The sequence below is a fragment of the Lissotriton helveticus genome, chromosome 1_1, assembly GCF_964261635.1.
Source record: "Lissotriton helveticus chromosome 1_1, aLisHel1.1, whole genome shotgun sequence".
Classification (NCBI taxonomy): Eukaryota; Metazoa; Chordata; class Amphibia; order Caudata; family Salamandridae; genus Lissotriton; species Lissotriton helveticus.
In genome coordinates, this window is record NC_136057.1 from 1,206,196,056 (window position 1) to 1,206,222,193 (window position 26,138).

General features: G+C 43.5%; 1 protein-coding gene across 1 annotated transcript in view; it reads right to left on the reverse strand.

Annotated features, from left to right (window-relative positions):
• Positions 1-21,614: 21,614 nt before the first annotated feature.
• The window catches only part of CRELD2 (CRELD disulfide isomerase 2), a 110,830-nt gene continuing 106,306 nt past the window's right edge, over positions 21,615-26,138 (reverse strand). Inside the window, exon 10 of the mRNA XM_078679589.1 lies at positions 21,615-21,935. Within this exon, the coding sequence (XP_078535715.1) occupies positions 21,862-21,935 (74 nt within the window). The 3' untranslated portion in view covers positions 21,615-21,861. The remainder of the gene's footprint in view (positions 21,936-26,138) is intronic.

The following is a 26,138-nucleotide window of genomic DNA, read 5'->3' on the forward strand; positions in this document are numbered from 1 at the left end:
CACAATATCAAAAAACCCAAATTTGCATAAGGAGGAGGTTACATTAGTGATTGTTTACAGTTGGTCAAAACAAAAACTTGAGCCCTGCTCTATTGCTCAAGCAAAAAGCCTACACCAATGAATGAAAAACCAACTTCGGTTTGTTAATGCATACTCCCTCTTTTGCAATATCAATTTTCATATAACACATTTCACAATTATTAAAAATATTATATGACTTTCATCACAATTTAAAGATAAAAAAACAATATTTTATCTGTCCAAGTGTCTTTATATTCTTCTACACCTTCCTCAGGACTTTATTAACATTCTGTATTTCAAAACCCCAGACAAAAAATATCTAAAAATAGATAATACAATTACTTACAAGCCTTTAACGTGTATTTTAAATTTGCATAATTTGGGTCAGTGTATCCATAATTTATAAATGGTACTCAGTATATTCATTCATTACGGGTCGGAATTATCACCAGTTTTTGCGATTTCCATGACCTTTTGCCAAATCTACAGCCCTGAAGAGTACCAATTGGATATATCGGAAGCAAGAAGGCCGCAGGGGTAGCGAGCTCTGAAACCGAGCTCCTGGCTTCATTGAAAATAACCTAAATAGAGCCCCCCTAGCACTGCCCAACACCAGGAACGCGACCGAAGCATAAGACGGATAAGTGCAGCCTGTCCCGCCTTAGGAAAGCAGAGTCCTGCCGCCTGATCACGCTCACCGGTGATCGGCGCCCCTCTGCCTTCCTTGCGACCCCAGGACACTCACCCGCTTGCTGTAGACCACCGCCGGATCCAGCATTCCAGCATCAGCGCCCGCACCAGGAACCACGAATACCTCAGGCCCGCTCAATCACTCAAGAAATAAATCCCTTCACCGGAGCTCCGTGACTCTCGCCACTGCTAATCCCCGTGCCTGTCTCCAAAATGGCGGCCAAAGATGACGTCGCCTGACAGGAGCCTCCTCCGGAGCCGCTTTCTCTCACCCTGCAAGTTCACGACTGCTATGTGGGCGCCAAGTTACAGCCCTGACTATCATTAAAAGCAAATAGTCCCTTCACAGAAGCTGCTTGATCCCCTCCGCTTCAGACCCCACGCCTGTCTTCAAAATGGCGGCCAAAGAAGACGTCGCCTGACTGGAACCTCCACCGGAGCCGCCTCTTCCACCCGATAAGGTACCGACCACTACGTGGGCGCCAAGCTACAGCCCTAACTACCTTCAACTGTAATGAAAAGTCTCTTCACCGGCTCCCTATGTTGCCCACCGCCGCCGACCCCGTGCCTGACCTCAAAATGGCAGCCAAAGAGGACATCGCCTGACCTCGCTGTGGGGTACTAGCTGCTAAATTCGTTTGGGGCGCCAAACAGGGGGGCAACGGAAGGTCCTTTTCCCATTATTTACAATCACTTGTCCTCAAATTGGCCAAGGAGGACCTCTCCTGATCAGAGTCTCCCTCACACACCATTCCCATGGTGCTAGTCTACAAAGGTCCAACTGCCAATTAGAGACTGGTTACCTGCAAGCTCCTAAGCACAATCACCCGGGCTTTAGGACCCCCCCCTCGGCCTGGAGCCTCACCCTCCTCGCTCTACGGGAACCCCCCGGTTCGCCACCCTGGGCCACCTAAGCTCCATGCTACACACCGCAACTTAATCAGGCTCCTCCCCCTCTACTATCCTCACGCTGGCCCGGGACCAGCCTCCAGTCCCACTTGCCCACCTCAAACCTCACAGTCGGAACTCCTTCACCATCATCTCCCCCCCCCTCCTCTCTACAAATCTTCGACGCACTTTCAAGCAGAAACTCATCCGCAAACATAAAGAAACCCTAATCATTGACATCTACCACTCGACCTCCATAGGACCGATGAAGATGGATCTAATATTTCACACCGAAAGACCCGAATATTGAGTCTCCACGATCAGAACGCGGATGTTCATCGCCAAAACTACCTCCACTCCTCATAGCTGCAAATTAACCGCGATTCTTCCGTTCAGATCAGTTGGCAGAGGCTATACAACTGTGACTATCTTCACCAATGGCAGAGTCCTCATACAAGCCAACAATGATAACCTGGAAGGTTTTGACTCCCTATTTCCCTCACTTAAGTCAGCCCTCCCTACCCCTCCTCACCTCACCTCAACACCCTCACCGACCACTCCCCTAGTTGACAGAGAAGACCTCGACACGCCCCTTCTTGATCCACACACAGCCCGCCAGGCTCCCCCTCCCCCCGCCATATCCCATCCCCCACGCCCAACCATTCTCAACCAACAGGAAACCCAACTCTCACCCCCTACCCCTCCCCCTAACCACCTCACCCCCCCCAGCCACAGCCACCGACCACCTTCTACGACAATCACCTCCCTGCCAACAGGCAGTCCACAGCCAACGAGCCCCCCTCAAGTCTCCCCCCAACTCTCAAACCTCCCCTGTCTAATCCTCCTCCTGTCCCTCTCCCTATCTCTCCCATGTCTAAACCTCCCCCCAGCCCTCTCCCCACACCTCCCCCTCCCTCTACCCTGATCCCTATCTTCCAACCTCGCCTCGAACCATAACACGCTCGGCCCCACTACAGTTGCCCACAACCCCCCCATTGACTCCATAACAAAGCGGCTCACAGCCCTTGAAAACCAGGTCGACACTATCACCCAAGGCTTAATAGAAATCCTCTTTAACCTCGGTATAGCCTGTAATCCCCACAAACCCCCTCACCGAACCCCCCTCCTCGCCAACGCCAACATCACCCAGGGGCCCACAGAAGCCCTCAGTGCCCATCCGATCGATCAATATCCCAAGGGCCTGGTTTCCAGTCCCAAAAAATCCGAATCTACCAGAGCCCCATGCACCAGGCCCCTGACTGCAATCTCATCTCCCACCCTAGCAGGCTCAAAACACCTGACCTCCAGACCGCTCAGATCAGAAGCTCCTATGTCAGACGGAGAAGCAGCCTTACTAGCCGATACCTACGACTCTCCCATCTCAGTTTCACCTAAATCTAAAATCCAAGTAATCACGGGCTACCGGAAAGATCTACCCATTCTCAAACGACAGAGATTACCAGTCCTCACCGCTATACCTAGAGAGGCTAAAGACAAAACCACCAGCAATCAGGAGAAAATCACCAACTGCCTCCTAATCAACTGCAGATCGGCCTCACTACATGCAACAGACTTAGCCGAAGCTATCCTCACACACGACATTGACGTTGCGTTCCTCACTGAGACCTGGCTAAACAAGACATCTCCTCCCTGCCTAGACATGCTGGTACCACCTGGTTTCTCCCTCATCTCCAAAGACAGGATAGAACAACGAGGAGGTGGGGTCGCTATCATCCACAAGGACAGCTGGAGCATCACAGAAACCTCCTCCTTCAAGTACGACTCATTTGAATGTCTATCCGCTGTCATCAAGACCAAAGACAATGACTCTCTACTGTGCCATCTACTCTATCACCCCCCGGGCAGAAACAATGAGTTTGGAGATCAACTATCCAACCTGATTGCACAAGACGCTCTCGGCGATTCCAAAAACCTAATTCTTGGTGACCTGAATCTCCGTTGGAAGGAAACTCATAACCCTCTAATCAGAATTCAATCACGGTCAACCACATACTTCCCATTGACTGGTCAGATCATCATATGATCCTATTTCACATCAATCACCCCATCATCCCGCTTAAACCTCCCCAAGACCCCCCAAATGGTCGAGAAACCTCTCCCAAGTACCCCAAGACATCCTAGAAGGTCAGCTAAGTTCACATCTCCCAGACAACTCTCTGCACCTTTCGACCAATGATCTCATCGACCACTACAACTCCGAGCTAGTCTCCATTCTCGATAATCTAGCTCCTCTAAAGCTCAAAAGAAGCCGTGCCACCCCATCTAGAACCTGGTTCAATGCGGACCTCAACGCAGAAAGAAGAACCTTGAGAGCCAAAGAAAGAAAGTGGAGAAACAACTCAAAAGCCATCCTTCGCTTACAACTAAAAACAGCCCGCAGGAAGTATAACAACCATATCAAAAACAAGAAATCCAGCTTCTTCCGAGAGGCACTAGCCAATTCCAAAAACAGACCTAAGGAGCTCGACAACATAATCAGACATCAAACATCCAAGCCTCTGCCCTCACCCCTGCAGGCGTCCAAAGAACTATGCAATAACTTTGCCAGCTTCTTCAACGATAAGGTCTTAAAAATCGAATTATCTCTAGACATCAACAACTTAAACCTCCCGAAGAGCAACGCGGCCATCCCACAGGCCCTCCCATCCGGCCCCTCTCCCCTCCTTTGGCTAAGCTTTCGCCACGTGCAGGAAACGGAGATAATCTCGCTGATCTCGACCTCCAAACCATCAGCTCACATCTCAGACCCCATTCCTCCATCACTAATCAAAAAAATGAAGCTCACCTTAGCACCTATCTGGGCAAAATCATAAACAGCTCCCTACAAAGCGGAGTGGTCCCCGACTGTCTAAAAATGGGACAAGTCACACCTTTGCTGAAAAAACCCGTCTTGACTCTACAGACTTGAACAATTTCAGACTGATATCTAAACTCCCTCTACTCGCTAAAACACTGGAACGCTGCGTACTCCTGCAATTGACTCATCATCTGGATAACATCAATCTCCTGGACCCCCTCCAATCTGGCTTCAGACAAGGCAGCAGCACAGAAACCGCGATGCTGAACATCATAGACGACATTCACGGTTCTCTTGACGCTGACAAGTGCTGCCTCCTCATACTCCTTGATCTATCCGCAGCTTTCGACACAGTGGACCATAAGCTCCTCATCAAGACTCTGCAAGTAAGAGTTGGCCTCGGCGAAGTAGTTCTCGAGTGGTTTTCCTCCTTTCTACATAACCGCTCGCAAATAATAAAAATGAAGAACTTCACCTCCGAAACCCAGCAAGTCAACAAGGGTGTCCCCCAAGGATCAGTACTTTCTCCTCAGCTCTTTAACATCTATATGGAACCGCTCGCGCAACTACTCAGGAATGCCAACATCCACTTCCACCTCTACGCGGATGACACGCAGATCTACCTGGAAACCTCTTCTCTTAACGACATCCACAGACTAAATGCGGTCTTAAACGATGTTCAAGATTGGCTGACAAAGAATCACCTGAAACTCAATCCCGACAAGACCGAAACTCTTCTCATCTCAAACAAAGAAGACAACCCCAAATCATCAAGTGGCTGAAGTCGATCGATGCTCTTAAAGGTACTCTCACGCTAGCGGATTCCGTAAAATCTCTGGGTTTCACCCTAGACCCCAAACTAACCTTGACAAACCACATTAAGAACTCGGCAAAAAGTGCATTCTTTAACCTCAGACTTCTGAACAAAATCAAACCTTTCATTCCCAACAAGGACCTTAAACTAGCCACGCAATCTCTAGTTCTATCTAGACTGCACTATGGGAACTCAATCCTAACAGGCATCCCCAAATCGCACCTGGCTCCATTAAAAACAACATTGCATGCGGCAGCAAGAATGATCACAGGATGCAAAAAATCTGACCACATCTCCTCAGCACTCAAAGAACTCGAATGGCTCCCGGTGGAAATGCGTAGTACATTCAGAACGGCCTGCCTAACCCACAAGGCCTTCCATACCAGAATACTTGGCAAACAAGCTCACAAAAGCTGGCCAAACTAGAAATTTGAGAAGCTCTAACTCCCTGCTGCTCATCCTACCAAAAACCAGAAAGAAGAAAACTGCGGACTGCTCCTTCACAGGAAATGCCCCCAAAATATGGAACTCTATCCTCCCGCATATCAGAACCATACCGTCCTATGCGGAATTCAAGAGCCAACTCAAATCCTTGTTCCTTATCCGTTCCCTAGGTCCTGGGTAACTAGGATCAACAACCATCCCCAGAACTATGTGTTATCTCTGTATCCTACTACCAAGAAGCCCTACTGTACGAACTTTTCCTCCTCCCAAATTGTCTTTCGTTGATCGCCTTTATTTGTTACGTGTCTTGTTGTTCACCTTTTCATTCCTTTTACTGTAAAGCGCTCTGCTACCCTCGGGTCTTGTTAGCGCTATAGAAAACTTCTAAATAATTGTACCACGTTGTGACCAAACACACGTCACCTGGTTTGTTCTTTCTTTTCTTTCTGTATTGACCTGGATTGATATATAAATCCCCATTTATAATACTCCTGATGTCGACCTTCTTAATTTCAGCAAGAATAATTATTTAATTTGGGTATTTACACTAAAACCCACTATCCTCATACGTGTGCACAGGACTTTGTTCTATATTTACTGTGTGGGTCTTGACCTACACACTTGCAGGGGTTGTTTCTTGTTTGGGTTTGTTCCCCCTGACCTGTCTGCACCGTGCACTCTCAATCTCATCCTAGACTCTTTGCATACATGTCAGAGCGCCATTGCTTCCTGTCCTCAATCTAAACCCTTCACCACCATCAATACCACCACCACCAATACCACCATCACCATCACTAATACCACCACCATCACCAATACCAATACCACCACCATCACCAATACCAATACCACCACCGTCACCAATACCACCACCAATACCACCACCAATACCACCACCACCAATACAATACCACCATCGCCAATACCAATACCACCGCCAATGCCAATACCACCACCAATACCAATACCACCACCAATACTACCACCAATAGCACCATGACCAGTACCACCAATATCACCAACACAACCTCTAATACCACCACCAATTCCACCAATACCACCACCACCAAAACCACCACCACCACCGCCGCCACCAATACCACCAGCAACAATACCACCACCACCAATACCACAACCACCAATACCACCACCAATACCATCATCAACACCAATACCATCATCACCACCAATACCAGCACCACCACCAATAACAATACCACTACCACCAATACCACAAGCAATACCCCCACCACCACCAATTCTTATGCCACCACCAATACTAATGTCACCGCCAATACCACCACCAATGCCACCACCAATACCACCACCACCAATACCATCACCACCAATACTAATGCCACCGCCAATACCAATACCACCACCAATACCATTGCCACTACCACCAATACCACCACCAATACCAATACCACAACCACCACCCCCACCAATACCCCCACCACCACCACCAATACTACCTGCACCAATACCACCACCACCAATACCACAAATACCACTACCACCAATACTGCCACCAATACCACCACCACCACCACCAGTACCACCAATACCACTAATACCATCACCACCAATACCACCACCACCCATTCCACCAATATCCCCACCACCAATACCACCACCACTAATACCACAACCATCAATACCACCACCACCACCACCAATACCACAACCATCAATACCACCACCACCACCAATACCACCAATACCAATACCACTACCACCAATACCACCACCACCAATACTAATGCCACTGCCAATACCAATACCACCACTAATACCACCAATACCACCACCACCACCAATACCACCAGCACCAATACCACAACAACCACCAATACCACCATCACCAATACCACCACCACCAATACCAATGCCACTACCACCAATACCACCCGCATCAATACCACCACCACCAATACTGATGCCACCGCCAATACCACCACCAATACCACCACCACCACCAATACCAACAATACCACCAATACCACCACCACCAATACCACCACCACCATTACTACCACCACCAATATCACCAACACCAATACCACCACCACTAATACCACCACCAGTACCAATACCACCACCACCAATATCACCACCACCAATACCACTACCACCCACACCATCACCAATACCATCACCACCAATACCACCACCATCACCACCAATATCACCACCACCTTCAATACCACCATCACTACCACCATTGCCATCACTACAACCACTACATTACCCCACTACCAATACCACCACCACCACCAATACCACCACCAATACCAGTACTACCACCAATACCAATACCACCACCACCAATACCAATACCACCACCACCAATACGGCCATCAATACCACCAGCACCAATACCAATACCAATACCACCACCACCAATACCAATACTACCAGCACCAATACCACCACCAATACCACCACCACTAATAACACCACCACAACCTACACCCCCACCAACACCCCACCACCATCAATACCACCAATACCAGCACCAGCAATACCACCACCACCGCCAATACCACAACCACCAATATCACCACCACCAATACCACCACCAGCAATACCACCACAAATAGCACCACCACCAATACTACCACCAGTATCACTACCACCACCATCAATACCACCACTACCTATACCAATACCACCACCACCAATACCAATACCACCACCAATACCGCTACCACCCATGCCACCACCATCACCAATACCACCACCACCAATACCACCCCCACCATCTTCACCAATACCACCACTACCATTACCATCACCACCACCATTACCCCACTACCAATACCACCACCAGTACCACCAATAATACCAATACCACCACCACCAATACCGCCACCAATACCACCACCAATACCAATATCACCAATACCACCACCACCAATACCACCAGCACCAATACCAACACGCCACCAATACCACCGCCACCAATACCAATACCACCAATGCCACCACCACTACCACCAATACCACCAATACCAGCACCACCAATACCTCCACCACCACCAACAATACCACCACTTCAGTGCCTCTTGCTCACTAGTAATAGCAGGGTCACTGAACGAGGCCGGGGCTGCAGCCGAGACCATCCCTCCATGCCTGCCATAAAGCACAGCCTGCCCTGCACCAGGAGGTGAAGCCAAAGCCCTACTACAGCTGGAGTGTTTTTTATTTGGACAAAGATTGCAATGACATTACGCAATGCCATACTGAACATTCAAATAATGGAGAGGGCAGGAAATGGCCCCCTCCAGCTCTTCCTCCTGAGCCGCGACATTGTAATCACAGAGCGAAAGGTGTTGGAGCGCTTTGTTAGTGTTTATATGCAACTCTCACTTCACATTTTGTGTCTGTGTAATTTACAACAATTACACATCGACTTCTTTAACGATTTAACACTACTTTAAAGACGTTGCAGGCCGGTCTCTTCCTCTGATATTTACAATCTAACAAGCGGTCGAGAAGGCCCTTTACTGCAATGCAAAAGGTCTCGTACTTGCAAGAGTTTAAGCTATTAGTATTGTAAATGACAATGCCTTTTATTTAACCTAAAACATAAATAAAAGGCATTGTCATTTACAATGCCAATAGCACACACACGTGCGTGAATGCGAGACTCATTGCAGTGCAAATGCTTGTTTTAAATAGGAGAAATTTTAAGTGCAGAGAATGTTCTGTAAAAATGCTCTTAATAAGGAACATTTTACTGCACTTTAAATTTCTATTATTTAAAATATGGCTGTATTTTTCAATATAGCAGGGTGTCCACTAGCCACTGGGAGCAAGATGACTGCTGTGTGTAAATGTGACACTTTGAAATGGGAGAATATTCAATGGAAGAATTAACTTTATGTTCATACGTATTACATAAAGCTCACCATTTTAATATTTTCCCTTGGTAAAGTGTCTTTACAAACAGCAGGCATATTACTACCAGCGGCCTGTAGACATGGTGCCATATTTGTAACAAGAAAATACAGTCATTTGTTTAAATGTGAGAAATTTAAAGTAAACAAACATGCTTCATAAAATATGACTTCATTGACTTAATTTAAAGTAGAGAAAAACATTTAAGAATGATTCATAAAAACATTTTTCTTCACTTTAAATGTCCCCTATTTAAAAGAAAATGACTATTTGCAATTATAAATAAGGCACTGTGTCTACAAGCCACTTGGAGCAAGATGTCTGCTGTTTGTAATTGTGACACTTTGGAAAGTGAGAAAGTTAAAATGAAGAGTTACGTTAATCAGTAAGTTTAAAAGCATTCCGATATATCATCATTTTGCTCCAATATTGAGTTGAGAATGACTTTTATTTAAGAGTTAAATACCTCAGTGCTTCGTTTCTGAACCTCTGTGACCCACTTGGGTCCTATATCTCAGTGGAACAATGGTCATTATCAGGCTCTGCTATCTGCAGCCTGATAATAATGTAAAATAAACATAGCCTTTCCTTAACTTTAAAACGAAAACAGAACACCTATTAATAACAGTTTTTAGTTAGAAATGAACTCAAGACTACCAGCTACTCTGAAGGTTTCTGTGAGCTACTGGAGGCTAGCGATCGACTAGTTGGAAACACCTGAACTAGACCAATTCTGTTTCAATATGGCACCCTCTTGTGGCCTCTTTCAGTGGTGAATCAAGAATGTCTTGTGCAATACCTTCATGTAGCTCCAACCCTTAGTGAGATGCAATAATATATTCTAAATAACACACAACTAACAACGCCTGATTATTTAAGGCAAATTGACTGTCGTGTAGTTCCCACTAATCTGTGCATTTGTGGAACAACATAAACTTTGACTGAGGTGATTAGACTGATTCCATGCACCCCCGTAGTATATGTTGGCCTAAAGACCAGCTAGCTAACAGTGCCTCTATAAGCCTCCCCTAACCTGAACAAGGAGCAAATGGTTTCTGGCAGTCACTGAACAATGGCAACCCTGACCCCTCAGGGATTGTGGTAAAAGATCTAGAACCTTTTCTGCCAGTACTTGTGCACTCTTGCTCTAAGAGAAATATACAGAGAATACACAGTGGAACATTGTCAATATATTTACTGAACCAAAGTTATTCTTGTAAAGAATACGTGCTGCGATAATCAGTAGACAAAAGCAGATGAAAGTGATTACAAGCACCAAAAGAGTAAATAGCAGATACAGTTCCACCATGATGCTAAGGCAGTATATATATGCAGGCATATAATAAAAGGTAGTAATCAGGCGTACTCCTACTATGCAATCCCTACGCTGTGTATGTCTAGAGTGTGTGTAGGAGTAGAGCTAATAATCCCCCAATGGGATGATCCAACCCAATAACCTGGGGAGGAAAGAATTTAGGACCCCCGTCTTGGTCTTGAATTAGACATCCCTTACAGAGAGATCAGGCAGCTGCTTGGCAAAGACTCAGCATGCATGACCTTTCGATGTCAGCAGAAGTGTCTCCTCTGCCAACACCCAGAAATGCTTTCTGATTTATAATACAAAGCATCCTTGCGATGTACATGCAGATTAGCATTTGTTGTGTTTATGTAGATAGCCCTGTCGCCCGTGGATAAGACTAGAACATTTGCACATTGTGCGTGAAGGCCTTGTACTCAGTGTTCGGGGCACCATGATAATGTTGTGTGGAGCCAGATGTATAAGCAAAGCAGTTTCAGAGAAACTAATCCAAGGTTGTCACACATGTGAATATGTGCAAAAGGTAACAGCAACAGTGTTATTGTGCAGAAAAGAGTACAATGTAAGAAAATGTGCAGGGTTTCTACATGTGCCTAACTCGGGCACAAAACATGACTTTAGAGCAGTTCTCATGTTTATTATAAACAAGTGGGTATGAGGGCTCCGATTGGTTTGACACCGGTCTTTTTCAGGCTGCTTTGCATGATTAAGGAAATAAAAGCCATCTCCACAGATTATGAAAAGGTAAAACAATGGTATTGGGCTATTAGATGTGAATAGCAATACAGCTCTCAATCGTAAACTCCAGCAGCCAAAAATTGATTAGATAGCCAATGGTTCGGACTTCTTGCTTGCTTAGAAATTAAGTCGTACAGTTTTTGAAAATTGATAGGCTTGAAGTACTGTCAGGCTTATTAAAGCAACATTTCTCTGGGCTTCAGGGATTCAAACTTTTTTTGATTTTTTTTTTTTAGCTCTGCTCGTTTTGGAGTTTCTGGACAGTGATTGCCTCTGCTAAGGCTAATCTCTTCCACTGCACCTCATAACTGTATCTGCTATCTCGGTTCAATTAGGGGTTTGCAGCAGCGTTATTTTTGCTTCAAAGTTGGGTACTAATGGCAGAACCACTCCAAATGCCAGAGATGTGTATTTTTTCAACCAATCTGACTGGCACTGGGAGATCAGCAAATTAAACATCGTTCTACCATCTCTCTTCTCCTCAATACATAACTGTACCTGTCATTTGAGCCTGGTGCGGGGCATGTAGCAGCATATTTTCCCTTTAAGGGTAGGTAATGGCACAACCCATCGGGCAGCCTCCGATCAGATCTTGTGTTTTTTGCTTTGCAATCGGCCTGACTGGATTGAGAGGCCAGCAAATAAAACTTTGTCTTACAATCTCTCTTCTTTATGCAAAAGCCTTACACCTTCTACCTTTATTTAATCGTAACACAAATAACACTGTAAATACTTTCCACCTCTTGTTTCTTCTACAGCTTTGGTGCGTATCTAGTGCATGTGTTAGCACAATAGTCTTGTGCAAAGCATATTTACAAGTAGTGCCTAGGATACATTTCAATGACTGCAAAATAAAGACACCCAGAGCAAGACCACGAAACAGATTGTCCTACATAAATATACAGTCAGAGGTAAACATTCTAGGATTAAAGCTTCTTAATTGGAGGCATTTTAAAATTATGCAACACTTTTGCAAACCAAAATGTATTTTGAGACCAGAGATGGCAACACCCATTAAGTCTTGGCTGACCAGCAGACCTATTGTTTTCAATAAATAACATACTTAGAGGGCTTTTGGTTAGCCCCTTACTGAAGACTGGATGTATGTGTTGTCTGTCTTAGTTGTCTACTCCTGATGTCTTTCCTTCCAGTTCCTGTATGTGTCCCACCCAGGAGCACTTTGGTTTCACAGTGATCTGACTTGAAGAATTGTATTCATTCGATGCATCTGCTTCATTGACTTTTTCTTTTTCTTTTTCACAGTTCTTTCCCACCGTGCGCACACTCTACACCCCATAACTGGCTTTGGGTCACCTTGTTCCTAGCCTGATCTGTTCAATTGTTGCTCAAATTTTGCTTCTGCTTGCCACAGGATACAGCATGGGAGAGTGGGCCAAACCAGACATAAGCCATTGGCTCTCTTGCGCCTGGGGTGATGGAATTTTTCCGGACCACAAATGCGCTTCTGCTTTAAAAAAGAAAAGAAAAAAAAGGGGGCACTTCAATGCCAATATGGTTACATTGTCTTCAGGTTACAGTAATTTAAACCCGATAATACTTTTAATTTGGACTCATAAGCCTTATTTTCCTACGATTTATTAAAACTTAAACAAAAGGCCGTATGTAACCCTACCGGCTTATAATGTGATTAAAATACCCCCCCCCCCCCCACCGCCACGGGTGCGACCTAGACTGTTCGCCCGTATACTGTACCTTGTATATATAAAAATCTTTCTCAATAAAAATCACTGGAAATTCATTTCTAGATCTGTGTGAAATGCACTCGCCTGTTAGGATGCACCTGTACAGTTACATTGAAATTATATGCACCGGTTAATTTCTTTCTACATTTAAAGGTTGAGGTGGTTTTTGAAAGAGGGATGCATGTTTTCTTTGTTTCTTCTTTTTGTGTTTATGGCATATGCATGCAATAAGAAGGGGAAAAAATTACCCTTTGCATCAGTTTGCCAAGGTTAGACTGTAAAACTTTATACATGGTTTTCTTGCTTCATGGAACTTTACTGTGTGAATATTGTATATGACAGTGTCATGATGTAAAGGGGTTTGAAATATTGATCTTTGATCAGTGACATTTGGTGAAATACAGTGGAGTGTCCTACGCAACAATGTAGCTTATCTGTAATAATAAACTTACCTATCTGTGCCACTTGTCTGCTGGTTAATTACTACAAAACTGGTGGCGGAGATCTGAGTTACATACACCTTTCTATGCTTGCATTTGTCTTGCTGTCTACCTGCAGTGCTGTGCCCTGGCTTCTGATGACCGCGATGAGGAAGATGTGGTAGTAGTTATCTCGTGAGAGTGCGCTGTAGTGTTTTCAAGCTCTGTATCCTGCTTTCTGTGCTTTTCGTCGGAATAGCTATCGATTTAAATCCTCTACCTAGATGGTTTTAGGCCAGGAAACATCACCAAAACTGTATTTTCTGGAGTAATTATTAGATTGATAAAGTTTTCCCGCGCGTTAACTTTTGCCCAACTGTTTTCACGCTTGTGAACTTTTGCCTGCATTTTATATTGCCTCGTCTTTTGCCTGGATGAACACTTGTAAGAGATGTAGCAGTTAAGTATGTTTTTCCCCAATCTAGCTTTTATTAGGTGCCATCTTAAGAGCGGTTTTGGTATGTTTACGTCATTACATGAAGCATGCATCACGCATAGTAGTGATTTACTGTCGTCGGTCCAGTTGTGGTCAGCACCCTCTTGGAGGAATTTCCACTCGGCATGTTATTATAATTAACGTCATCAAGGAAGGCGGCCATTTTAGTCACGTTGTCTAGTCAGTGACAGGCGTCCTTCTTAAATGTAATTTTCAAGTTCTCAGTCAAGCAAACATTTCTCTCTCCACATCGCATCAGAAGTTTGAGTGACAGCAGCGATGATGTGTGTACCTGATAGTGGAGAAGCAGCGCACACTTTAGTATAATGAGGAAACCTCTGTTATGTGCACACCTCAACAGCAGTGAGGCACTTCACTTTTTGGGCATTGTTCTAAAAGAAACAGAAATATTTTGTGAATACTCCCAGCTTTCTGATTTATGCATGCCAACGGTGATGCGCACACCAAGTGCAACTACGTGTACTAGTGGCGCCAGGTCATAGTGTAACAGAGTAAAATATTTTCTTTTCGTTTTCATCAAATGGGTGACACACACCTGCTGATTTTTTTTGTGTCACTTAGAGTGCGCTCCAATATGGATTCCTTTTGTTGCTTCTGCAAGAAACTGGTATGCACACCCTTACGACTTGCATAACGCTTATCAGTATTCTATCTATCGGTGATGTGTACACCTTTTCTTTCGCTTGTGAAGCCAATGCATGCACATCTTTTATTTGATATTTGTATACTATTATATGTTTGCTTTTGCAGTATTACTCCCTCAATGATGATAGATGGTGTAGTAGTGTATTTTAGGTTTAAGATAATATATATTTTTCATGTAGAACAAAATTCTAAGCAGTTGTTCAATAGTGTTTTGGGAACTGTTCTGTTTTTCTTTATTATATTTGTAGTTAACAGTAGTGTATGTGTACTGTGCGAGCAGTCACACGCCCACCATCATTCTTAGATACATCAGGAGAACTTCCGGTTAGGCGGGGAATTTGGTTTGATGCATTAGAAACCTATTTCGGGCAATAGGAGTCTCAAGGTTTTTACTTTTACACTCTGGGTTTTGAAGGTAAATCTATCTTTAGTCACTTATCATATTTACAGCAGGATGAGGCAGAAAATTTAGACAAATACCTGGAAGTTGTACAGAATATCAAAGCCAGGTTTGATCAGCAGCGTAGTTTGATGGTATTAAGGCACACATTTTTCAAAAGAAAACAGAATGGTGAATAAGATGTTGAAACAAATGTTTCTATTTTGTGCAGATTGATATCTGACTGCTAGTTTGCGATCTTCACGGACCAATTTGTTTGTCACTGTAAAGACAAACAGATACATCCGAAGTTGTTTGCTTTGGGTAATCCCACACTGGATAAATCCACGAAGGTCGCAAAAAGTATTGAGATTTCGCAGAGATCTATAAAAGACCTACATGAAAAACCGGTTGAAAAAATTAAGGTTATTAGTGCAGGAAAATCACAATACAATGTTATTCACAATAGAAATACTGGATCATTCAAGCCTTTAAAAGGGGAGGATTTATTCTCAAGTAATGTAAACATATGTTTCCGCTATGGTATAGTTCCACATACCAAAGGGGGCAATGTCCTACAGTCAATGTAGCGTGCAAACTAATTAAAAAAGGTTGATCATTTTGCAAAGATATGTTTAAAGAAGACTAACAACAGAAAACCTATTGCAAGTGTGCTTGAGTCAGAAGTCGAATCTGATACCGGAGTAAGAGGGATCAGAGATTTAGTACTAGCAGTTGGGGATGAACAGTCTCATTCCCAAGTGAGTGACAACCATTTCTAAGATAACAAATCCAAAGTGGGTGATCCCTCTATGTGTGTAGATCCCATTGCTAATATTCAGTTATAACGTTTTGAAGCCTTCAGAGGATTCTGGTGCCAGGATCACTATGATCACTCACCATCTATTTATAGAAACCTAGTGCAACAGATCTTTGATGCCTCCTGACCATTCCTCTGTATCATACGAAGGGCGTAGGATTGAGCTGCTGGGATATATCAAGGATGTACAGGAGTTCAAAAGATGGGGGATCAAAGGGAAAGTTTATGTGTCTGTTACAGGCCTTCACATCCTAGGATTGTTGCATCACGGGCTGTTTGGTATGATTTTGACGCCGGGTGTGAGAGAACATATCCTTGTGGTTGATTGCGATGAAGTGGCTCAGAAATTGAGTAAAATATTTCCTACTGTTTTTAGTATTGACTTAGGCACGATTCGAGGACTTAAACATAAGATCAAAATAAAGGAACGGGGGATCCCTGTTTAACACAAACTAAGATGAGTAGCCTTTAGTGTAAGGGAAGGTTTTGAAAAAGAACTTAAGAGCTTGTGTGAGAGAGATATATATTTGAACCAGCTGAATCCTCTCTGTGGCTGTCTCACTTAGTGGTGGCACATAAGAGAGAGAGAGAGGGGGAGAGAGAGAGGGGGAGGGAGAGAGAGGTGTGTGTGTGTGTATGATATATATATATACATATATGTATACACATATATACACATACATACACACCGTAGATCTTTAAATAAAGAAATATGGGTAGATTCACATCCCTCACCGAAGATCAATGATTTGTTTGCATGCACAAAGGAGAAACTGTTTTCTCTAAACTCGATCTAGCCTCTGCCTACCTTGAGGTGGAACTTCATCCTGATTCACGAGACCTGACTGCATTTATTTCACCTATTGGCACTTTTCAGTACTGTTGTATGCCTTTTGGTCTGGCCTCAGTTTTTCAGAGAGTAGTGAACAACTTCCTCAAAGAGATGGAAGGTGTTCTGGTGTTGCAGGATGATGTGTTAATATTTGCAGAGGATGTTAGCTCTCACAATACCATTCTCCATATGGTTTTGGAAATTTGTGCAGGACATGGATTAGTAAAAATTAAAAAGTCTACATATTTAAGCAATGAAGTGGAATATTTAGGACGCATAGTCTCATCAGACGTATTAAACCCAGACCTGGATTATTTGAATCAATTGTAGGTGCTCCGCCTCCTACTGTCAAAATGGAAGTCAAGGTTTTTCTAGGTGTGTGTGAATTTTACCCTAGTTTCATCCCTGGTTTTGCTTTTTGCTACCAGAGTGAGACCCATCAGCAATATACTTAACAAGGGTTCTAAATTTGCGTGGTGTAATGAATGTACCTTGCTATCTGAACAAATTAACTTCCTATTGAGTCACAGCAAGGCTCTTAAGCCCTTTGACTCGTGTTTGTCATTTTGTATCACGGTTGATGCCAGCCAGGTTGGGTTGAGGGCTACTCTAACACAGAAGGATGGAGAGCTGAACTACAATACTCTGTCATTGAAAAAGAGCTTCTGGCATGTTGGTGGGCCATTGAGAAATTCCGACCATGTATGTGGGCAAGGCATTTTTGCCCATATGGACAAAGCATCTTTTCGTTCACAATAGGGTTGAATCAGAGAATTGTCCTGCTTGTGACAATAAAAATGCTTTTTTGGCACATACAAATCCCAAATTGCAATTCAGTAACATGTTACCAAATCTCAATTTGGGTTTTGCGATTTGGTGTTTTGCAGGGGCATGTTTAAAGAGTCCCTTCCAAATACCGAATCGCATTGGCATGTACGAAAGTTTTGTGACCGAAATGCAGCTGGTGGTAATGCATTTGCAAATTGTAAGGGCTCCCCATCGGACTCCTTCCCCTTTGTGAATGTTGGGGAAAAAAATTTAATAGCAGGCAGTGGTCCTACGGATCACTGCCTGCTATAAAAAATGAAAGCAAAACTTTTCATTTTTTGTGTTGAAACGCATCACATTTTCCTTTAAGGAACACTGGCTGCATTTCAACTAAAAAATACCCTCTATTCAAAAGCAATCACAGACATGGTGGTCGGCTGCCCTGCGCAGGCACTATCCCTGTAATGGCTGCAATACTTAATGGGTCGCAAACTACAACCTGACTCATTAATATTCATGAGGTAGGTCAATTTGCAACCTACTAGGAATAGCAAGTATGAAACAAAAAGTTAAAATCATAAGGATTGCGATTTCCAAATAGCACTTTGAATGAAATTGCAATTCCTATTCTTTGCACATCTATCCCCCAGTGCCAGAAACTGATTATAAGTGGTTGGTTAGTATTCTGGGATGTTGATTAAGCAAGTGTTGTACCCCTGGGCTTTTAAGGCTCTCCACAGAGCTCTTGCAATATCAATTTGATGTAGTTCACTGCAATAGCAGAGCTGATTTCCTTTCTCGTTTCCTGTACAATGGTGATGAAGGCAGTGATATTAAGTTGTCCGATCTAATTGATGAAGATTTCCAAGATTATTTATGGCTTCTCTAGAAATATCAGAATTGATAGTCTGCTCCGAAGAGGAATGAATGGCAGCCGTGAAGGAAGATTAACTAAAATTAAGTGGCTGAACTATTTAAAAGAGGTTGGCACGAGAAAATATTCAATCTCCTTTGTTACAACTGTATTGTGAGATGGAAAATGAGATTGCAGTAGAAAATGGTTTGCTTTTACGGTCACATAATTTGATTTAGCTCCATTCTGTAAGAAATAGTATTATCAGGAACACCCACGAGGAACATCTTGGATCATCTTTCACAACGCATTGCAGTCACTAATCTTTTTGGTGGCCAAGAATGGATGCTGAAGTTGATGAAGAGGTTGAAAACTGCTGTGTGTGCGCAAGTCGGCTGACAAGAGTCTGAAGGTGAAGACACCACCTCTGGGCCATGGGTCAAGATTGGCATTGATATCACAGGTACTTATGATTCCCTACCAGGGTACATTATTGTCTTAGTGGATTATGGGTCAAAATGGCCTGAGCTTAAGGTGGTTAGAGAGCCAAGGGCGAGTGTCACTGTGGAATTTCTCAAGGAAATCTTTGAGGTAGGGATTTCCTCAGTTTCTTGTTTCAGACAATGGCACACAGTTTACTAGTAAAGCTCTGCAAGTTTTTCTTGAATCTTTGGGGGTCAAACATCTAAGAAGTTCCTTTTACCACCCACAGACTAATGGTCTTGTGCAGATGATGAACCGTGTGGTGTGTGAATGCATCTAGTAGGCCAAAAGTGCAAACCATGATGTTGTAAAGTCTGTGCGCAACATGTCATGGTTTAAAGAACAACACCACATTCATCCACAGAAGTGTTTCCTTTTGAACTATTGAGGCGCAGAAAAGCCAATACCACTCTGAGATCTTCGTGGATGGCTAAATGGCTCAAGTGTGAGTCTGAAGTGCAAAACAAAATTAGTGACCTTGGTGAAGAAAAAGGTGAGTCAAACTCGGGAGAAACAGAAAGTCTGGTATGACAAAAAGAAAGATGTCAAATGTGTTAGACTAAAGGTTGATGACATGGTTTGCATTAAGTCCTTTGTCCATGTGCGAAAGAGTAGAAGCAAGTATTGTGAACCTGTCGGAGAGGAAAGGATCTGGAATAATGCTGTTCAAATTAATGGCAGACATTGATGGAATCTAGCAAAAGTTGTTAAAGTTGGAAACCCATGTGAGGATGCTAGCCACAACCCATTGTCCAAAATGGATCGCAAGAGTATCAGTCAGCAACCAAAGGAAAGCTTTGGTAGCTTTGAGAAGTTCCAAAGTGAGGGTAGAAGAAAATGTTCAAGATTACTCATAGCAGGTTTAGCACCTGGTGTGTTTTTTTTCCTTTGGTGGTGTTTGTATGTATTTTGTGTTTGTGTCTAGTGTTGCTGTGTGGTTTTTGTTTGTGTGTGGTTGAAGAAGAAGGGAAGATGTGTAGTACTTTATGTGTGGTTCGCTTGCATAATGGAACTTTACTATATGAGTATTCTATATGACAGCCTAATGATGTAAAGGGGTTTGGAATGTTGATCTTTGATCAGTGACAGTTGGTGACTTACAGTGGGGGAGCTCCTGCGCAAGTGTCCTCTGCAACCATGTAGCTTATCTGTAGTAATAAACTTACCTTTCTGTGCTGCTTGCCTTCTGGTTGATTACCACAAACACCTATTGGCATTGTCAACGTTTTTTTTTAAAGTATTGTCTTCAATTTGAAGTTCTTAACAAGACTATTCAGTGGGTAGAGAACAGTAATGAGCAGATCTTTTATTTAAAAACGAAACTAGACTTAACAGCACCCTTTTTTATAACACAACGTTCAATATTGTTGAGGAGTTATCTTTTCAGAGAACTCGATCTAAACCAATGAATAAAATAAGGATCAGAGATAATTCTCCTGAACATATCAAACTCTCCTGAAGGGAAAGGCTTCAGATTAATTAACGCTATTGTGGGGTGGGGCAAGCCTAGTAGGGGCTTGTCATTTATCCTCAGGGTCCTATACAAATCTCTAAGTTCACCATTCACCACATACACAGAAAACCAATCTACAACCCTGATTCAGTCTATAATGGCCTAAAAAAAAAGAATGGGCATTAAGCATTTAAAATACAAAAGGGCTTCTTAACTTCAGTAATTGTAGATTTTCCCAGACAGTTTGCCAGATTAAGCGGTTCATATCCTCCATTCCTGTTACATTTACCCTTCTCCGTCCTGTGCTCATAGATGGCATCTTAGTCAGAGAATCAGGAAGGGTCATACTGTGCAGCTCCTGTAAAGTATTACATGACGATAAAGAGAAATCCCTCCTGTGCTAGATGGTTAAAACCCAAAATGGCATTGAAAGAGTTTCAGTCAGAATAAAGAGCCTGTCAAGGCATGGTCTCTTGAATGCAGATAAATCTCCAAGCGAGTAAAGACAAACCAAAGAGCTAACTGGAACAAGTCCATGTTTCAGAAACAAAATGGTTTGAAGTTCAGACAAAAAAATACTGAAAATGCAGGCAAAAGTCAGGAACATCGGAGAAGCAATGCAGAAACACCAGCAGAACAAGCAACCCATGATACAAAGTTGCAATGCAGTGAACCATATCTCCCATCTTGTATGTATGTTAAAATTTTCCCAATAGACCCAGAAATAGTCTATGTCATTATGGACTGGGATTAGAAATTTAGCAGTGAACGAGGAAACATTTATTTTTCCCAAAATATAACATGGTGTGCACTCCAAGGCGGGAATGCAGAGCAAACCAGCTGTATCCTCAACAAGAACGAAGCAAACTGCTCTGGTTGAAAAAAAGAAACCGTGCAATTTCACTGCAGACGTCACAAGCAAATATGGCTGCAGCGGTAAATGATGCTCGGCAATTGAAACCTAACAGTCATAAAACATATTCCTATTAGAGCAGCTTATTGCAGACTATAATAGAAAAGCAGTTGGAAGAATACTGCAAACAATATTTTTCATCAATGTTAAGACAAATGTTTACTTCAGCTTGATAAAATGTAGAAGTCTTGTATATTCACTCCATCATAATCCAGTTTATTACAAACAATTGTATCAAAAAATATGCATCTAATTTATGTGAACAAAGGAGGAATGCAACTGCAAGTATCACGCCAATTTCAATTGACGACAACGTTGATAATCACATCTGGCCAATTTAACACAAACTCCACAGTTTACTGTTTCAAGTCCAAGAGAGCTTTGTTGTCCAAATAACTTAACAGTATTCAAGTGAATGTTCTTATTAAATTATGAATATAGGTCAAAGGTCCTCGTGTTGGTTGTTGGAGTCTTCAGGCACGATCTGTAGTTCCTCGGGCTGGGCTTCTACACCTTCTGAAAAAGAAAAATTAAAGATTCTTCACTGTTCTAACGCTTGCATTTACATGCAACCACAGTGGATGTCCTTTATATGAGAGCCCCTTCATTGTACTCTAACAGAGCAGGTGTACTAGTAGGCTATGCTTAGAAGCCAGAATGTGGAAGCCATTTTCCGTTCACATACTCCATGCCATTTTACCCCATTCACCTGAAGTCTTATTTCTTTACACAATAATGCAAAAATTGTAATGGCCTAGAACGTTTGGAGGTAAAGGAAGGTGAATCGCAGGACGAAAGTGACTGTAGGCCTAGGCATCCAGGAGATACTATGTTAAGTACTTCCCATTTATTGTTAGTCCCAACTCTGCAGTCCTGTGTAATAATTCCCAGGTACGAGTTACAGTTGAAATGAAGCAGTGCTTCCAATCTGTTCCTCATCATAGCCAGATCAAATGAAGCATCTGTCCTGGATATTGTATCAATCTCAGTGTTTCCAGAATCAAGCACATTAAACTACATGGCTTTTGCATGTATAACATCTATCCTACATATAAGCGATGGTCAGAAAACAATAGAACTAGCCCTGCCCCCCCAAAAAAATGGACTTACCCATTGTGAATTTAAGTGAAGACAAACCTTTTTTTTAGGGAAGAATACCTTTATCACATTTCAAGATACCTGCCTACCAAGCCACCCCACCAGGAAAACCCAAAGCACCCTCAGGACACTGGGGCAAAATAACCGAAGAACACAGGACCAAGGCCCTACAGGAGCAAGCACCCAACCACACCGGGAACCTCGATGTTGACACCAAGCTCTTCAACAAATGGCTCACCGACTGCGTCAACTATAATATTCCCACCAGAAACAGGGCCTAGAAAAACAACAAACGACCCAGCTGGTACACAACCGACCAAAGGGAGTCCAAGCACCACTACAAACAACTTGAGTGAAAATGGAGACTCAACAAAAACACCACCACACAAGCCACATACAAAGCCGCCCACAACCTCTACCATCAACTACGAGACACAAAGAAAAAGGCCCCAACTTCAGCTCCAACAATGGCAAAGAACTCTTCACCAGTGTCAAGGTGTTCTCCAATCCCTCAGCTGCCAGCCAACAACATCATTCCATCCCAAGCACTTTAACGACCTCTCAAACTTCTTCAAACACAAGATTGCCAAGATCTACAACACATTGGACCCGCAGCATACCGATATTAACCCCTCCACCCCCCCCCCACCCCTCTGGCCAGCCGGACACCTCTCATCACCAAACAGCAGCTAAGCAACTGGAAGTACCTCTTAAACAAAGAAACCACTACTCTGATGAATACCATCCACTCTGGATCCCCCTCAGAACAACCTACCCGTCTTGATGGACAAATGCAGACATCAAAGCCCTATTGAACAAAATCAATAGCGGACCCCAAAACCCTCAGCAACTACAGACCCATTTTGCTCCTGCCTTTTTCAGTTAAAGGTATGGAGCAAGCCATCAATATCCAACTCGCAGACCACCTAGAACTCCTTCAACTTCTAGACCGCTGTCCATCAGACTCTCGCACCAACCACAACACAGAGACAGCCCTCATTGAGGCCACTGCTGACATCAGAAATATCCTTGACAGAGGAGAAACGGCTGCATTCTTACTCCTCGACCTCTCTGCAGCTTTTGAGACGGTCTCCCACAATTCACTCATCAGAAAACTTCAGCACTTGGGTATATGCGGACCAGCCCTCAAGTGGATAGCCTATTTCCCCACAGACAGAACTCAAGTTATACTGCCCCTCCCCCCACACCTCAGAACCCAAGAACTTCATCTGCGGAGTTCCTCAAGGATCATCGCTCAGCCCAACACTCTTCAATGTCGGCATGACGCCTCTCACGGGCATAGCCAGAGCCCACTGCATCAACATAGTATCCTACCCAGACGACACACAGCTCATTTTCTCCCTTACCAACCTATTCAGCACTGCCAAAGCAAACTTCACCAATTGCATGGGCAACATCTCTGCTTGGATGATAAACAACTGCCTTCAGATCAACACAGGTAAAACCATTGTCCTAAAAGTCCACAACAGCCACTCCCACTGGGATGCCTCTAGGTGTCCATCCAAACTTGGCTCCCCACCTAGGTCTGCGGACCATTCCAAGAACCATCATTCTGTACACCATCCTCTCCATGAGTAGGTAGATAGACGCTGCCTCCTCATCATGCTTCCACATCCTACGAATGCTACACAAGATTTTCAAGTGGATCCCACTGTACCCCAGACGAACGAACAGTCACCCAGTCTCTTATCACAAGTAGACTTGATTACGGAAATGCCCTCTACATCCGAATCCCAGCTCATGTCCTACGCCAACTCCAAACCACCCAGGACACTGCCACCGGACTCATCCTGAACATTCCGTAAAATTACCACATCCGACAATCTCCACTGGCTCCCAGTCCAGGAAAGATGCAAGTGCAGGTTACTCACCAACGCCTACAAATCGCTCCACAACGCCGGTCCAGCTTACCTCAACCACTTCCTCAACTTTTACCAACCCATCAGACACCTTTCATCTGAGTCCCAGGCAAGAGCACATATCACTCGCATCAAGAAGACAAGAAATGGAGGAGACTCCTTCTCGTACCTCACAGCCAAGACTTGGAACAACCTACTGAAACACATCAGACCTCCCCCTCCCTCATGGACTTCTGAAGGAACCTCAAGACATGGCGCTTCCAGATGAAACAGCTTGATGGCCTCCTCCCTTCACCTCCTCAGACCTGCCTTACTCAGCGCCTGGATACCCTCACGGGTGATAAGTTGTGCTCTACAAATTCACATAACATTACCTCTCTGAGAAATAATATTTCATCTGGTATTGAGTGAAGTGTGTTCAGGTAGTCCAATTTGCTATTCACAATTCACATCACAATGGAAAATGGCTATGTGAAGGAGAACATGTACTTCTCTGTGTCACTCATAACTAAATGTCTGTTACCAAAGTTCATAAAGTGCTAGATTTATTGTCAACTGTTGATGTAAAACCTGAAAAGGCAGTGTCAACATAAAGGAGGACCACCACAACTAAGAACATTGCCTGCAGTTCGAAGATACTGATACAACTGGGTGTTTCAAAAAGAAAATACATTGGAGTATATGAGTCAGCTAGTTAGAGCCATGTTTTAAGACCTACTGAAAAGGTTAGAAAGGTGATAGTCAAGTCACATAGCTGTCAGTTTCCAGAAAAAATGGTAGGGATCCAAAACCCACACATGTGCCAGTCAGTCTGCAGGACTTTGAAAGCTGGAATGTGAGGTCATGGCTTTAATTTTACACTAGCTCTTAACCAAGTGAGTAATTAATGTCCGCTGTTTCATCTACAGTCTCAGCTGTCTGTGGTTTTGATGAGTTCCATGAGATGTCACTATATAAGATGAATCTTTAATTAACCCCATCTATAGACAGGTTACATAGCATTCCCTCTTTTGTAACCATTGTTCTTCCCTAGGCACGGAGGATAGACTGTTTAACAAGCCTTCATGCTTCAAGATTGAGAAACTTACCATATTTAAGCTTGCAATGAGACGGAATCACTGGGAAGTGACCACCTGTTGGAGGTTTAACTCCTCAAGACCGGAGTCTTTACTGGATCAAAGATTTCTCTTACCTGGATCTAAAGAGTGTGACTGCTGAACCCAAGACATCTTAAGTTAGATTTGAAAGATGCAGCCAGACCTACAGTAGCCATTTATGCTACTGGGTCACACACAAATAGAGTGTAAATACTGGATTTGCCCTGCTTGCATAATGACGGTCCTTGTCTAGCTGGTAACTTCCTAGATATAGTGATGTCACCTCTATGGCAACAACAAAATGCTTTAACGGTGTACGTGAGCTGTACATATTGCATGGGGTGAACCACTGTAGGACCTTAAGTAAACAGTTCTCAACTACATTTGTAACTGCATATTAAGATCAGTGTCCTTCAAGAGATATCAATTGGCAGTGCAATTACTAATCGTTGAAGGAGAAAAATGATAGCTGCCCCAAAATTTGAAGAAAGGAATTGGGCACCTCCAAAGCACATGCTAAAGAACGAAAAATTGAATTTTCAGAGTGGGACAAATTCCCCATCTTTGAGTGAACCATTGTCAGACGTAAACATGGACTCCCTCTCAGGATTCTAAATAAAAGGGGGAGCCAGACAGGATCCTTT